The 16,160-nt window shown below is 42.9% G+C and overlaps 1 protein-coding gene across 1 annotated transcript in view; it reads left to right on the plus strand.

Annotated features, from left to right (window-relative positions):
* Positions 1 to 16,160, plus strand: part of COLEC12 (collectin subfamily member 12) — a 193,608-nt gene that overhangs the window by 147,050 nt on the left and 30,398 nt on the right. Inside the window, exons 3-5 of the mRNA XM_004742808.2 lie at positions 4,260 to 4,382; positions 11,550 to 11,648; positions 12,823 to 13,869. Coding sequence (XP_004742865.1) covers positions 4,260 to 4,382; positions 11,550 to 11,648; positions 12,823 to 13,869 — 1,269 coding nt within the window. The remainder of the gene's footprint in view (positions 1 to 4,259; positions 4,383 to 11,549; positions 11,649 to 12,822; positions 13,870 to 16,160) is intronic.

A 16,160-nucleotide genomic window follows, 5' to 3' on the forward strand; every position in this document is an offset into this window, starting at 1 on the left:
TTACGGCAACACCACTGAGCTCTGTAGACATTTGTGATAATTCAGCCAGACCAGGAGTGTCCCACACTTGCCCACCGTGCCAGGCTTCCCCTGACAGGAAAGGGGACGGATCAGCATGAGTCCATATCAAAAGACAAGCGATCCTTCGGTGATGGCCGAAAAATACGATAGTGAAGGAAAGAGACACTTTTGTTCTCCAAAAAGATTGGAAAAACAGACTGGATTGGAGCCTGGACCGCAGCACTTGGGAGGGCTTTTTATGGAGAACCACAGCAGAAAGGAATTCTCTGCTGTTGAATTCTTCTGGCCCTTTGCACTGTCATTCCTACAGTATTTCAATTATTCTCTCCAACCAGCTAACCGCTGCCCCCTGATCAGTGGCCCCACCCGGCCCCCACTCTTCTTACTCTAAACATGTGTTATTGGAAACAGGGCAACCCGAGGAACCCGGAGTTTGAGCCCTGGGGACCGAATTGTCAGCCTATTCTGAACTTCCGTGGAATACCCAAGGAGTTAACCAGAGTGATTCTGATTTCACTGGGCCCCCAGACTTTCTTTTTCCTTTTTTCTTTTTCTTTTTGCATAATAAATACTTGGACACTAGAAAATACATTTAAAACATGAGCCAAGACTCAAGTTCAACGGGAGAGTGTTTGAGAGGGATAACCAATGCAGAAGCAGGGATCCTTCAGGCGCGTTCCGTCTGTGGCGTGCTGAATTGCAAATGTGCTATTCGGGCCAGGTTTTTTGATACATGAATTCTCCCGGTAAGGGGCAAGGCTGCTTCACTTCCTGCGCGGGAATGTCTTATCCACAGCAGCCTGCAGGTTGATTCCCTTGCCCTTCCCACCACCCCACCCCAGCCCACAGGAACAAAGCCCCCAGTCTCTGGAAAGTAATGCTGAGAAAACAAACAGTACAAAGGCGGGGAACAGGGGGATATCTCTCTCGAATGTTTTTTTGTGACCATCTAGGTTCACGGAGGAGGGGGTCCCCCAGCTTCGTGAGCCAGCAGGGTCTCTTTGTAGTAGGCATCTGTATGTTTGGCCAGATGTCCTCCCAGCGGAGGGCAGAGAGGGAAAGATAAAACAGAATTCTTATTAAAAATAAGTCTCTGGGGAGAGAAGAAACAAGACACAGAACGTGTGTCAAGTGGAAAGGAAGGCCAGGCGGTGCCATCTGATATTGATTAAATGCTTGATACAGTCAGCAGCGAGAAAGGCACATCGCGAGGAAGTGACCCTGCTCTTCAGAATATGAACCAGTGCAACTGTCCTCGACCAATCTGCATGAAGACATCATGCCCAGGAGGTCCAGCGGCAAACCCAATAGCAGCACACACGGCAGAGCAGAAGGGAAGGACCTTCACCCTGAGAGGGCAGACGCGTGGCTTGGGATTTGCTTTGCCTCACTGACCTCACTTTCCCCATCAATAACACAATGACACTTGACCAGATGACCTCCAAGCAGCTTTCTCACCCGAGATTCTCTTATCTACCCTAACCTCCCCTGTGACCAAATCTTCTGAGGCTCTTCTAATGGAATGCAAGAAATCGCCCTAGAGAGACATAAATAATTCACCCACCTACCGTCCTAAAATCCAAAAGGAAGGTAACCAACCCCCGCCCCCACATCAACCACAAAAGTGTCAGCCAGTCTTTTCCAAGGGAGTTCAGTCTAATGTCGCTGTGTCTATCATCCTTCTGTGCTTACCGTTGTCATCAAAGCAAGTTTCTGGGTTCTGGACAGGAGATGTGGCATGTTTGTGGGTCTACTTATACTTCCCCCCAATCCCAGTTCCAAAAATAGTTTCGCTCTGACTGACATAAGGGGTCTTTGTTTCATTTTAAGCTGCCGGATTATAGAGAGTCTAAGAGCTGATGGGTGTGTGTGTGTGTGTGTGTGTGTTCATTATTTAAGGAGGAGTTGTTAAAGTGTTTTGTTTTTTTCTCTTTGGCACTGTCGTGAGGATAGCAGTGTCTGAGTACAGGGTGAGGCTAGATTCCAGTGGAAGTGGAAGACGAAGCTCCCACTGAGATGAAAAGTTCTCACTGAGGACCATGGTAGTGAAGTAGAAAGGAAGGGACAACCAGAGAGAGTCACCATGGCAGAGCGGAGAGAGCATGGTGCTTAAAGTCAGTCAGATCCAAGTTTGAATCCTGCCTATGGTGTCTGTGGGATATCATTGCAGCTGTCACTGCCATGACTCCTTGAAGGGTGCTCGTGAATAAAGATGCCGTATGGAAAGCACCTGGCTCAGAATCTGGTAGAGCATAGACAGTACCAGATTAACCTACGGAGGAGATGACTGTGATAAAAATGTCTCACGGGAAGATTAGCAGGGCCTGGCAACTGAGTGAATTAAAGAATATAAGAGAAAACTCGAAGGTGTCTTGGAGTGGGGGATTGGGATAATGGTAGTATTTAGGGTGGAAGTTGGAGTTCTGGTTTGGTGGGGGTGGTATTGGATAGGGAGGTGGTGCTGAGACATCCAAAGGGCAGTTAAAGGGGGACGGAAAGGAAATAGAGTAAAAGAAATGGGAAAACCAATCCAGAGAACTTGATTTACTCTTGGTCTGTTTGAGTCAGATTTTACAGCTTTACCTTCAGAGGGCTGGCTAACCCAAGTTTGATCCAGCATGACCATCTTCTCAATAAGCTTTAGCTCTTCAAAATGTGTTTCTCTAATTAGGCATCTTCTGGACCTTGGGAGAAATGCAGAATCTTAGCTTCTGTCTCAGACCTACTAAATCAGAAATTTGCATTTCACAGTGTGTTCTGTAAGCACTTTGCAGTTTGAGAAGTACTGTTCTCAAGCATGGCGGCCAGAGCAGCAATGTCCGCATGCCCTGGGAACTTGTTAGAAATCCAAATTCTTAGGCACCTTCCCAGATGTCTTTCTTGAGGTAGAAAGGCTGTGTTCTGACAAGTCTGATGCACCCCAGAGTTTGAGAACCACTGCTCTAAATCATGGAACAGATGGAGTGAACCCCCTCCCCTTGAGTTTGTAGCTCAGAACACCAGAGAGATTGGTTAAACCCTGAAAATTAAATTGGAGTCATTGTTCTTTGCTGTTTCTCTCATCATATTGCATTAAACACAGCTGAAGAACTCTTTTCACCGAAGAAGGGCACCATGCGTAAAATTATAAACTGAAAGGGGGGAACTTTCGCTGTGGCTTAATCCTCACGATTTACCCATCAAAAGTTATTGAGCACAATTATAGGAGATCAGTCCTTTATGTGCTGTTGCTCCTGTGAGACGCTATTAGTAAAATGTACATAGGAAAATAAGGGATCTCCCGATATTCCTTACAATGTGATTTTCACATTAAAATGTCCACAGTCTCTGTCTTCTGTGTTTCTAATCAGTGTGACGGAAAGTTCCCTTTTTATAGGTTAGTTTCTGGAGTCGCTTGTGGAAGTGATAGTGGTTTACCACTTAGGCTAGAATGTTTTTCAAAAAGTTGAATAGTGAGCAGTCAAAATTTACCTCCTCTCATCAAAAATGTCCTTTTTTTTAGTTTCCTAATTGTTATTCAAATCACTATGATAATTTAAGTAAGGGTCAGTATCTGTTTTCTATATACATATGATATCCAAAAATATTATATACTGAGCATTTTAATCATAAAATTACCTCTATTTTCTGCTATAGGTTATAGAGCATTACAGCCAGGGACATTGTAAAACAGTGTGGATGGGGGCGGGATCACAGTATGTGGTAGTCGCCCATTTCCAGTTCTCTCCGGAACTGATTTTAGGTTTCCAGCAATTTGACAACCAGCTCCCCAAATTCCTACAAATGTAACAGTTGGTTCTTGTAAGCCAGTAGGAACTAGCTCAAGCATACTGCTGAAACAGACATCAAGGGACAGTCCAGTTTTTCTGGTTGGTTGTGTTTGAATTGCTATAGGTCCAATAAGAGCTGAAACAAGTCAATTTGGGTGTTTAAAATCTTTGATCATGTAGAGATTTTTATTGAAACGCTAATGATAATGGATTTGAAATTATTCTGACACAAAGTCACATGCCATTTCCAAGTCATTATTAAATACAGCGACATTAAACTACACCAACATAATGGTGATATTTAAAGTGCTTATGTTGCTAAAATGGTATGTTTAAAATACCACTCATCCTATGGGAAGGCATATGGGAAAATGAGTCTCCATCATAGTATTCGGGGCAACATGCAGAAAGATACTTTTGGAAATGATATCTCTGGTTACTGTTATTAAAATTTGACTTCTCTTACAGGTATTCAGGAAGGAACGCAGTGTACCAAATGTAAAAATAACTGGGCACTGAAGTTTTCTATCATATTATTATATGTTTTGTGTGCCTTGCTAACAATCACAGTAGCCATTTTGGGATACAAAGGTAAGTACTCTCTCCTTTTTCTTTCCAAATGGCACATTTCCCTTTATTAATTTAAACATTAAAAAAAAAACATGTTTGCAAGTATGAAGTATGTCATTAATACAACTCAAACGCAAAAGGAAGCGACATCATAAACTTTGTGTCTTGCGCTTCGTGTAGTTGTGGGATCTGAGTCCTTTTGAAGCATTTCCACAATCCTAAAGGTCCTCTATGAGTTATAAAGCTTTTTCCTCATTGTTGTGTTTTCCTACCTGTTTCTAGCTCCACCCTCTTCCTCAATCTTTTTTCATCTTATCTCTAAGAGGTCCTGTGGAAACCCTGGAGTCAGCACACAGGAAAATTATACTGACAGAGGGTAAGCCAAACACAAGATCTCCAGAGATACGACTTACTTCACCCCAGGGACTGGGCAGCTATTTTCCTTTTTTTCCCTTTTTTTCCCCTTTTTTTCTTCAGCACATTTACCGTGACCACTGTTGTTTATATAGCTCCGTAAAAATATTGCCCTGTAGAAGTTAAACATAGAGGGAGCACCGCCACCCCAATAATACTTTATGGGATGTTAGGTATTCTTTCAGAATGTCTTGTTTAAGGTCAGTGGAAGATTTTTACCTAAATCCTTCAGACTTGCAGACAAAGTGGATTTCCTTCTTCCCCTCCCCGCCCCACCACCCCACCCTTCCCAGACACCACAGGTAGAAGGTGTCATGATTCAGAATCACGAGCTGCATAAACCTTTTTATAGAAAACAGTCATGGAAGCCTTCCCATCAAAGATACATGACACAGATGTGTCGTCTGGTTTCAGCAAGAGGCAGGCATGGGGGCTGCTAATCTTCAAAACCTTCACTCAACCCCTATCCCGGCTGCCTTCCCTCAGAACTGACAGGTTAACAGTGGAGAATTCCCCCGTATTCCCTTCTCTGTTTCTTGGCTCATAGACACTCCTCCCTGGGGAGAGAAGTGAATTCCCTCCAACCTATAACTCCTCTTGCCTCTCCCCAAGTGTCTAGAGGCTTCCTGAGGAAACCCCATGTATTAAAATGAGAATGGGCTTTGGAGCCAGATGGTCCAAGCTAACTCTCGATTCCTCTATTTGTAAAACAATTGGGAGAGTTTATTCAATGTTTGCTGACATGCTGGGCATCACGCTAAGTCCTCCACATGGCTGTGTAACCTGGGTATGAATCATACCCTCTTTGAGTTTCCTATTTCTTACAATGACAGTAATACCACTTTTCAAGGAGTTTGGAATCAGCAAAGACGATGTCATTGAACCTGTCCAGTAGTTGGTTCTCGGAGATAGTGGCCATGTTTCTGTGTTTCTTGCTTCTTCATAACTGCATTTATACAGCTATAGAGCAGAATGGCAAAATGTTAAAAATACTTTGTATAGTTGAAGCTTGAAAGTCCCATTTCTGAGGCCAAATGCATGGAAAATTGCGTGCATCCTCTAGGGTGTTGACTGATGAATTTGAGCAGTGGAAATCTAGAAACTTACCAGGTCATTTTATCCATTTATGATTAGTTAATCCAACCTAAGACTAACAAAGTAAGCATTACGAAAGGTTATTAAATTGTGGCAAGGCAGGACAAGGGGTGGGGTAGGGAGTCTAGTGGGGAAAGGTGGGGTCTGTTATATCCTGGGTGAGTCAGACTGGCTCTCCTCCTTTACCAGGTTATTTAGAACACTACTTACTTCTCCACGTTTCCCAGAGAACCCAGATAAAGGAGGGTCTTGAGCTCAAATAGCCATTTAATAAGTACCTTTAGGGCTCACTACTGTGTGATATCATGAAAGCAAACAACTACTGGAAGAAAGTTGACAAAGGTTTAAAGAGCATATTACCATATGGTATTTTATAACTTTTCTCTCTGCAGAGAAATAAGATCTAGAATCTTTGTGCCTTTAGAATTGTACAGCAGTTCCAAAGCAGAGGGGATTTTCCCCCTTGGTATGTTTTTAAAGTTATTCCAAATATTTCCTCCATTTTTATGACATTGGAAAGCCCATCTCAGCTCGGGCATCTTGTGCACGTGCTGGCCCATTTGCTGAGAACACTTTTTTTCAGCTCTCCACCTAAAAGGACTCCTTTCCTTTCATGTCTCGGACATTTATCCCATAAGAAGCCCCAAAGGCTGAGTTAGGCCCTCCTGTTTGTTCCCAAAGCATTCCCTTATTTACACTTAGCCCCTGTCATACTCAGTCATGATGGCCAGTGGGCTTGTCTGTCCCACCACCCAAACTCTAAACTCCATGAAAACAAGAGACTCCTATCTTTAGTTTGTCATATCTTCCACTAACACCTAGACTCATGGTACTCATTAGGCACCAGTTAAAGTTACTGGATAAATTAATGAGAGGGAGGATGGATGGATGGATGGATGGATGAATGGATGGATTGTAGATCAGGGCTGACTTCTGTAAAGAATAAGTCAGTGCCCAGGGACCTGTAAACCATTCTGCATTTAAGGCATTGCTACCACTCAGAGCCCTACCTGGAAGTCTAAAATCCTAAAGATCAGCATGGCCTGCTCTCTGCGGGTGTAATCCACCCAGGATGAAGCAGGGAGGTGCTGAGGGAGCAAGTAGGAGTGGATGCAAGGAGATGGTCTTACTCCTTTTCCCTCCTGAAGGGGCCCCCATCCCTCAGGCATCTACTAACAAATACAAAATAATAACCACATGCAGTTTTGGTTCCCAAGCATAGTCTGAATGAACTAAAATGTGGGTATTTTCCAGATGTGTTTTCTCTTGTACAGCAGGTCTTCTTTCTTGCTGATAAGAGTCTAGCAACCCCACAGGGGAAGGGGCAGAAAGATAAGACCTGGTTTCTCCTTTCCCACATCTCCCTTTGAAGTCTAGAGAAACTCTTTCCATTTCAAAAAAGAAGAAAAAGAATATTCAAAGGAGATCTTTCTCTGAAGGAGAAGTTAGGAAGTACAATAGAAAGTGCTTTATGTATCAAAGTTGGCAAAGGCAACTCCATACTGTTTTCCTTAGAATAGTTTTTTTACTTCTCCTTTTATGTCACTTACACAACCACGAGTTAAGATATAACTAAAGTTCCTTCTGGAGAATTTGCTGCATAAGGCGGGGAACTGCTGAGTCACCCCCACAGGGCTGTACAGTGACTGTGACCCTAGAGGCTCATCAGCTGCTGTACAGAAAGTATGTTCTTGGATAATTCCAGCTTGGGGCATTCTCTGCCTTGGGCTCTTCTCCTTCCGTCATGGAGCTGCCATGGCAGACGCCATCTCCTAAGTTCAGTGGGTCATGTTTCCTCCAGAACATTCCGGAACAGGAAAATCAGCAGGCATCCATCTCAAGGGAATTAGGATAGAGAAGAAAGAAATCTGAATCTTTCTCAAGACAAATCTCCTTTAACTCAACATTCCTAGTCATTGAATGTCTACCTTGCTGCTAAGCTCTGCTAAAGTAGCAGAGACAGCTGGTTCGGTAGGCTTTCCACATGGGCATCAAGTCACACTGGGGGGCTCCTGTGAGAAGCCAGCATAACACCCAACAGCCAGATCTTCTGTACTTTTGTAGTGAGACCCGAAATAGCATTCAAGGTGGAAATGCCTTGATTGCATTCCAGGGCAGTGCAGCTGGTATTTCCGGAACTCCCAGGTCCCCACGCAGGGACAGGTTTCCCCCCTCAATACTGCCATCTGGGACAGAGACGCATGAGCACTAGGCAGGAGCTCTTCGCCCTGCCCTTGTTCCTTGTCCTCAGGGCCTGGAGCATGGACTATGTCTCTCATGAGAGATGACCATATTTAGGAAAATGAAGTACTAAATACAAGATAATGTGGAATTCTAGAGAAAGCATTCATTTTGGAATTAGATTTCCTGGACTGCCATCTCACTTGGTCCTTTACAAGCTGTGTAACCCTGGGCAAGTTACTGAACATCTCTGAGCCTCAGTATCTTCATCTGTAAAACAGCAGTTTTAAGGATTAACTTTGGTGATGGTGCAGTGTACCTTTCAAAGAGTAGGCACTTGGTAAACAGAGGCTGTTATTGCTGTTATTATTAGTGTGGTATAAAACCCAATTGTCAGGGAAGGCTTAGCACGTTGGGGTGGTGAGAGTGGAGTGGACCCTGAAGGACGGGTGGAATCATGACAAGGGAGAAGGAGGTTCATGGCCCAGGCCAAGGGACGGTACCAAAAGGCTTTTATAGAAAAGGTATGATTGTCAGATTATCCACGAGGATTAGGCTTTGGGTACTTGAAGAGGGCCAACTCCTTGGGTATGATTTCCGAAGCAGTAATGTTCTGAAGAAAAACTGACGAAACAGTTGCTAGGGGGTGTGGGGGATGGGTGAGCCTGTTGGTGGGTATTAAGGAGGCACCAATGGCATGGAGCACTGGGTGTCGTATGCAAACAATGAATCATGGAGCACTACATGGAGCACGTACATCAAATCATGGAGCACGTACATCAAAAACTAATGATGTACGGTATGGTGACTAACATAACACAATTTAAAAAAAAAAAGAAAGAATAAAGGGGAGCCCATGAAAAAAACAGACTGCTAGGAACTTTTCCGTTTAATGTGCATCTTCCTCATATCAGAAGGATCTACAGACCGAGATCTGCATCAATAGACTAGGAGTTTCTAGGGTAAGGGAGGATGGCTCTGTCACTGTTTTCCTGATTGACAACTTGTGCTGATAGGTTAAGAGTAAAAACCAACAAAAATGCTGTGTGCTATTACAGCAGGTGTTGTTCTGGATGCCCATCAGCCTGGTGTTTTTTATGCAGTAGCAAGCTGCCAGCTTTGCAGCCCTGAAGTTTGCAGCTTTAGACACAGATCCTATTTTTAAAATGCAGACACACACGCCCCAGTGCATGTAACCAGATCATTAGCCCCTGTGGCCAAGCCAATAGCTTCCTTGCTGCACCAAAGAGAAACCTAACAGATTTTCATTCTGTTTTTAACAAATGTATTTATTGCCTTTACACAAACCTGAATTCTCTGTCCATGACAGTTCTGTGTTTTTTAAAACTAAAATGGAAGGAAAATTAGAGAGGGTAGAAAATGACTGCCTGTCAGCATATTTAGAAGTTTCTTCGGCTTCCGGGAAAAAATGGGCAGGACTTAAGATACTGTGTGTGGTTTGAGGACAGACTGAGCCATGTGTTTTGATTTGAGAATCAAAACTGAATCTTAACTCATCAACATTTTATGCTTTTTTTTTTTTAAAGTTTAACTTTGCAAAATTACAGATGAAACATTGTGTTCCTCAGAGTTTGGGGGGATTTACAAATATGCATGACTATCTAACAGTCCTAAGATATAGATTATTATAACAATACCCCTCTTGTCTATATAGTCACTTTAAAAAAAAAGGACTCATAATTCAGCTGGCTGTTGTTCTTCTTGGGGTGTGGGGGTGGGGAGGGCTGATTTGTAAATCTGTTTGCAGGACCTCTAGCTCAGCCAGTTTTTCACAGGCCTCAGTAGCCAAGGGGCAGATTCTCACCAATTTAAATAAATAGCATAATAAACAAATATGTGTTGAACACCTACTAAGTGCCACACTAAGAGCTACAGATCAAACTGAATGCAAATTTTCCTGCCTTCAAGGATCTAATAGTAAACAAGCCAGGACCACACAGTGAAGTAAGTCCTATGGCAGAGAAAGGACTGCTTGCCAAGAGAATTTCTGAAAGATACACCGCAGCAAAGATTTCCCACAGAAGGTGATGAGCTGAGTCTCAAAGAGCAAGTAGGGCTTAACTTGGCAATGAGTCCAGGGAAGAACGTTCTAGGTAGAAAGAAGAGCACGTGGAAGGGCTTGGGTGAGAAAGAGCATTTGGTGCCTTGTACCCATTTCATTATAGCCACACTCTAGAAGCGTGAGGGGGACAGCAGGACAAGCTTCCCCAGGGAAGGTGCTAGAAGCCAGGGGGCTGGTTCACTTTGGGTCATACAGACACATGGGAGCATACTTCTGCTTCCTGAAAGGAGCCAGAAGAATCTTCTCATACAATCACGCATGGATGGAACACTTGAAGAATAAAAATAAATTGGCTCTGTTACCTCACAATTAATATACAAAATAGATTTCATGCTTAAAAAAAAAAAATGAAGTTCTTCTTTTCAGAAAGCCATCGATACCAAGACAGACTTGATCTTGAGTTGCTAGAGGTTGGATGTCGCAGGAGTCACTTTGGGAGAAACATGCTCTTACGCAATATTTTAGAAAGAAACTTGTATTCACACCCATAAAGAGCTGCCGTCTGAGAACAAATAAGAGCAGAAGCTTTTATTTAACACCGTGTCACTCTTTCCGTGTACAATCAAGAAAATGCTAAAAAAAAAAAAAAAAAAGTCTTCTTCATGAATAATTGTCTGGAAATCCATGTAGGGATTCTTCTTGGGAAATGACAAAGGACAGATTGGCTTGTCACCGAGGAAAAGCAGACTTTTCAAGGCCTCATGAAAGAGAGTGGCAAATGCTCTTGACTTTCTTTCCCTTCCTATTACAAAGACTATTTATTGAAGTAGCTACGTATTCTTTACTACAGACTTTTCTTCCACATAAATGTATACCACCTTCCAGGAATGGTAGGGAGTGTGATGAGTGATAAAACTTTGTAAATGATCACAGTGGTATACCTCCATCTATGAAAACTACTTTAGAAAACAATACAGATTGAGGATTTATATAATACATAAAAATTAAAGCCGAGCTCCAGATAACATCTAACACATCCAAGGCATTACAGAATCCTAAGTACAGTTAAGAACATACAATTCTCAGGGCACCTAGGTGGCTCAGTGGGTTAAAGCCTCTGTCTTTGGCTCTGATTCATGATCCCAGGGTCCTGGGATGGAGCCCCGCATCAGGGTCTCTGCTCAGTGGGAAGCCTGCCTGCCCCGCCCCCCACCCCCCGCCTCTCTTCCTACTTGTGATCTCTGTCAAATAAATAAATCTTTAAAACACACAATTCTCAACAAAATAACCTACCACTGGGTTTTGTAACGAGTAAATTATTTTTCAAGAATCGCGTTTCCCCCATATTTTATTTCATTTATACTTTTTGTTTCAATCTTTTCTTTTATTCCCTAATGAAATGTTTTTTTTCATTAAAACTGGAAAAATAAAATGTGAGCAGGTGTGTGTACTAATCCTTAATTCTTAAATCTTAGTTGTAGAAAAAATGGACAATGTTACGGGTGGCATGGAGACATCTCGCCAGACCTATGATGACAAGCTTACAGCAGTGGAAAGCGACCTGAAAAAATTAGGTAATCTGCAATAAGAATGAATCATTAAACTGAATCCTCTAATTCCATCTTAAATGACCGCCACTCTTTAGAACTATACTGCTGTAAATTCACATTCACCCAGAAGGATGTAAATTTTTGTGCTGTGTGCTGAGTCTTTACTCATGATTTTATTTAAAGGCTTCTACATTTTAACCTTAAGGAGCAATTTTGGAGTTCTTCTCCAAAAAACCACTCTGTGTGCCAATTAAAATCTGAAGATCAATCCTGATCAAAAAGGACCACACATAGATTTTAGTAAAAGCTCTTTAGAGCAAACCTACAGAGAAAGTTTCTAAGTATTTGCAAGGTGGATATTGGTATTGTCATCCTTAATTTATACAGGAGAAAATGGTGACTTAACCAGGAAGAAGAACAGCTGAGATGTGAACCTAGGGTAATTTTTAAAGTTTAAAATTTGTATATATGCTATAATTTTCATCTCAATAAAAAATAATAAGAGAAAAAAACAAAAAAATATCCTTTATAAAATGTTCAGTAAATTTGTACTTGAAATATTCTAAGCTGCATAGAAGAGCTACAGAAATCAATTTAAAAAATTAAAAGATTCCAACATATTTCTATACTTTGATTTTTATTTTCATTTTTTTAGGAAGGGATTAATGGTAAATTTAATAAACAGTAAGTTATTTCCTTCTTGACACCCTGCCCAGTGCTCTAAAATCTGATAAAATCCCCCTCCTTCTTTGAGAAAAGTGCTTAGGAAGTTAGCACCCTTCCCAACTTCCCAGGACCCACCTTGAATAGATACGTGGGTTTTACTAATGCAAAACACTCTGCATAGACCACAAATTTTATTTTTGACACACAGTTCATAACAGTTAAGTGTCTTTTGGATCTTTATGGTTCTCTTTTTGGTTTTTGGTTTTTTTTTTTTTAAAGATTTTATTTATTTATTTGAGAGAGAGACAGAGAGAGGGGCAACACCCAGGGGGAGTGGGAGAGGGAGAAGCAGGCTTCCCGCTGAGCAGGGAGCCTGATGTAGGACTTGATCCCAGGACCACAGGATCATGACCTTAGCTGAAGGCAGAAGCTTAATGACTGAGCCACCCAGGTGCCCCTCTTTGGGATCTTTGACTCCACCTGAGCATTTCTCCATACCACTAGTCTAAGTAATAAATATGTCTTATTCCAGGGGACCAAACTGGGAAGAAAGCTGTGAGCACCAACTCAGAACTCTCTACCTTCAGATCAGACATACTGGATCTTCGTCAGCAGCTACGTGAGATCACAGAGAAAACCAGCAAGAACAAAGACACTCTGGAGAAGTTACAGGCAAGTGGGGATGCCCTGGTGGACAGGCAGAGTCAACTGAAAGAAACTTTGGAGAATAACTCTTTCCTCATCACCACTGTGAACAAAACCCTCCAGGCGTATAATGGGTATGTCACAAATCTGCAGCAAGACACCAGCGTGCTGCAGGGCAACCTGCAGAGCCAAATGTACTCTCATAACGTGGTCGTTATGAACCTCAACAACCTGAACCTGACCCAGGTGCAGCAGAGGAACCTCATCACCAATCTGCAGCGGTCTGTGGATGACACGAGCCAGGCCATCCAGCGAATCAAGAATGACTTCCAAAATCTGCAGCAGGTTTTCCTTCAAGCCAAGAAGGACACTGATTGGCTGAAGGAGAAAGTGCAGAACTTACAGACACTGGCTGCCAATAACTCTGCTTTGGCCAAAGCTAACAACGACACCCTGGAGGATATGAACAGCCAGCTCAATTCATTCACGGGGCAGATGGACAACATCACCACAGCCTCCCAAGCCAACGAGCAGAACCTGAAAGACCTGCAGGACGTACACAAGGATGCGGAGAACAGGACGGCCATCAAGTTCAGCCAGCTGGAGGAACGCTTCCAGCTCTTTGAGACGGATATAGTGAACATCATTAGCAACATCAGTTACACTGCCCACTACCTGCGGACGCTGACCAGCAATCTGAATGAAGTCAGGACCACGTGCACTGATACACTGACCAAACACACAGATGATCTGACCTCCTTGAATAACACACTGGCCAACATCCGTTTGGATTCTGTTTCTCTCAGGATGCAGCAAGATATGATGAGGTCAAGGTTAGACACTGAAGTAGCCAACTTATCAGTGATTATGGAAGAAATGAAGCTGGTAGACTCCAAGCATGGTCAGCTCATCAAGAACTTTACAATACTACAAGGTAAGTGAAAATTCTGAGTGTACTCGTTTTAGTTACTGATTGGTATATAACAAATCACCCTAAAAGTCAGCAACTTAAAAACAGCGAACAGTTGCCATCTCACAGTTTGTGTGGATCAGGAATTCAGGAGTGGCTTAGCTGGGTGATTCTGGCTCGGTATCTCTTGTAAGGTTGTGTCAAGATATTGGCCAGGGCTGCAGTCATCTTGAACTCTTAATTGCGACTGAGGACCTCCTTCCAAGATAACTCATTCACATGGCTCTTGGCAGGAGGCCTTAGTTCCCTACTGGCTGTTGGCAAGAGATATTCGATCCTGGCGATGGGAAGTTGCTTAAGTGTTCTCACAGTATGGCAGCTGGCTGACTGCCGAGGAGGTGACCCAGGAGAAAGCACAAGAAAAAGCCACATGCTTTTTATGACCGAGCTTCAGAAGTCACATACTATCACTTCCATCATATCCTGCTCTTTAAAAATGTCATTAAGTCCAACCCACACTCAAGGGGCAGGTAGATTAAGCTCCACATCTTGAAAAGAGTTTTAACTGTGACTTTGTGGACAGCACTCAAAGGCAGTCCATTAACTATTTGCTGAATTTGGACTTTCTCAGCGCCTTGCTCTTTCAATGTCATTATAAATCGGGCTCCTTTGAAAGCAGGATTAATTTGTGTAGGTCACAGGGATTCCCGTTTCTAAGTGTGACGAGCAGATGGATGGTTGGCCATCACAGTAACCGTAAAGCCACAGAGGACAGAAAGAATGTGACCTGTGTGTAAAATCTGAGTTTTACTCCGATCCAGGTCACCCATGTAAATTGAAGATTCTTGGCTCAAATTAACTCTCCTTCTGAAGATTTGGGGCAACCATATATTAATAGCATTTTTCAGTCATGAACTATTTTCACTGCTTTTATGTTGAAAGTACTATGTGAAAGATGATGTACTAAGCACTCTGGGGCATGCAGAGAGGCCCAGATGGTCTTTGCCCTCAGGTAGCTTAAAATCAGGAGAATTTTAGAGTATCAGGAGATTGCCTGTAAGCAAAGAAATCCTGATGTTCAAAAAGAGGAAATGGATGCATAGCCACATTGTGTAGAATGGGGAATTGGTCTTCAAGGCTGAAAAGAGGTTGTTAAGAGGATAATTTGTGAGCTTTTGGGAAAGCAGCAATCATCAGAGTGAGTTCACTAAAAAGAAGGCAGAAATAATCTTATTTCTGCATATTAACAGAGTTGCTAGATTGTTTAAACTAGAAGAATAAGGGCACCTCTGTGGCTCAGTTGGTTGAGCGACTGCCTTTGGCTCAGGTCATGATCCCAGACTTCCAGGATCGAGTCCCGCATCGGGCTCCCAGCTCTTTGGAGAGTCTGCTTCTCCCTCTGGTCTTCTACTCTCTCATGCTCTCTCTCACTCATTCTCTCTCAAATAAATAAATAAAATTTTTTTAAAAACTAGAAGAATAAAAAAATAGCATATCTGGATTTTACGAAGACATTTGTCATTGATGCTGTCTAGAACAAGATGGAGAAAGTAGTTACTGAATTACAGCGCAGTTGGGTGAATTTATTGGTGATGTTGGTTTTCTATGCTATGTAACAAAGTGCAAACTCAGCAGCAAGGGACAATACCCATTTCTTATCTCATAGTATCTGTAGATCAGGTGTCTGGGTAAGGCTTGGGGCCTCTGCCCCTGTCATTGAGGGACTGAGGTTTCATCAGAGGCTTGACTGGGGAAATTCCGTTTCTGTGCTCCCTTGGGTGCTTGACAGTATTCATGTCCTTGCAAATGTGAGACTGAGGTTCTTGGAGTCTTTTGGGGGCAAGAAGGGGTACTGGCCTAGAGGTCACCTGCAGCCCCTTGTCATGTGACCATCCAACCACACCACAGCTTCTTCAAAACCGGCAGGGGAGTCTCTCATTCCAGTCTTCTGAGACAGTGTTATGTAATGTAATCTCATCTAATGGAAGTCAGGGGAGTGACATGCCATCACCTTTGCCATGTTCTGTTGGTTAGAAGCAAGTCACAGGTTGCACACTCAAGGGGAAGAAATGATACAAGGGCATGACTCATTGGGGGTGACCCTAGGGTGTGTCTTCCACAGAATGTGCATAAAGAATGGCAGTTCAGTGAGCCCCTGGGGGGCTGGCAGCAGGTCTGGATGGCAGAAGGCAGAGCCCCATTCAACAGCTTTATCAGTGACTAGCATGAGGATATAGATAACCTGATAATCCACTACTTGTGTGACATGAAACTACATTTACTAGCCCATGGATGCTAGAATCATAATCCAAAAT

Source organism: Mustela putorius, unplaced genomic scaffold (genome assembly GCF_011764305.1).
Source record: "Mustela putorius furo isolate JIRA1106 unplaced genomic scaffold, ASM1176430v1.1 tig00003858_pilon_pilon_pilon, whole genome shotgun sequence".
In the NCBI taxonomy this organism is placed as follows: Eukaryota; Metazoa; Chordata; class Mammalia; order Carnivora; family Mustelidae; genus Mustela; species Mustela putorius.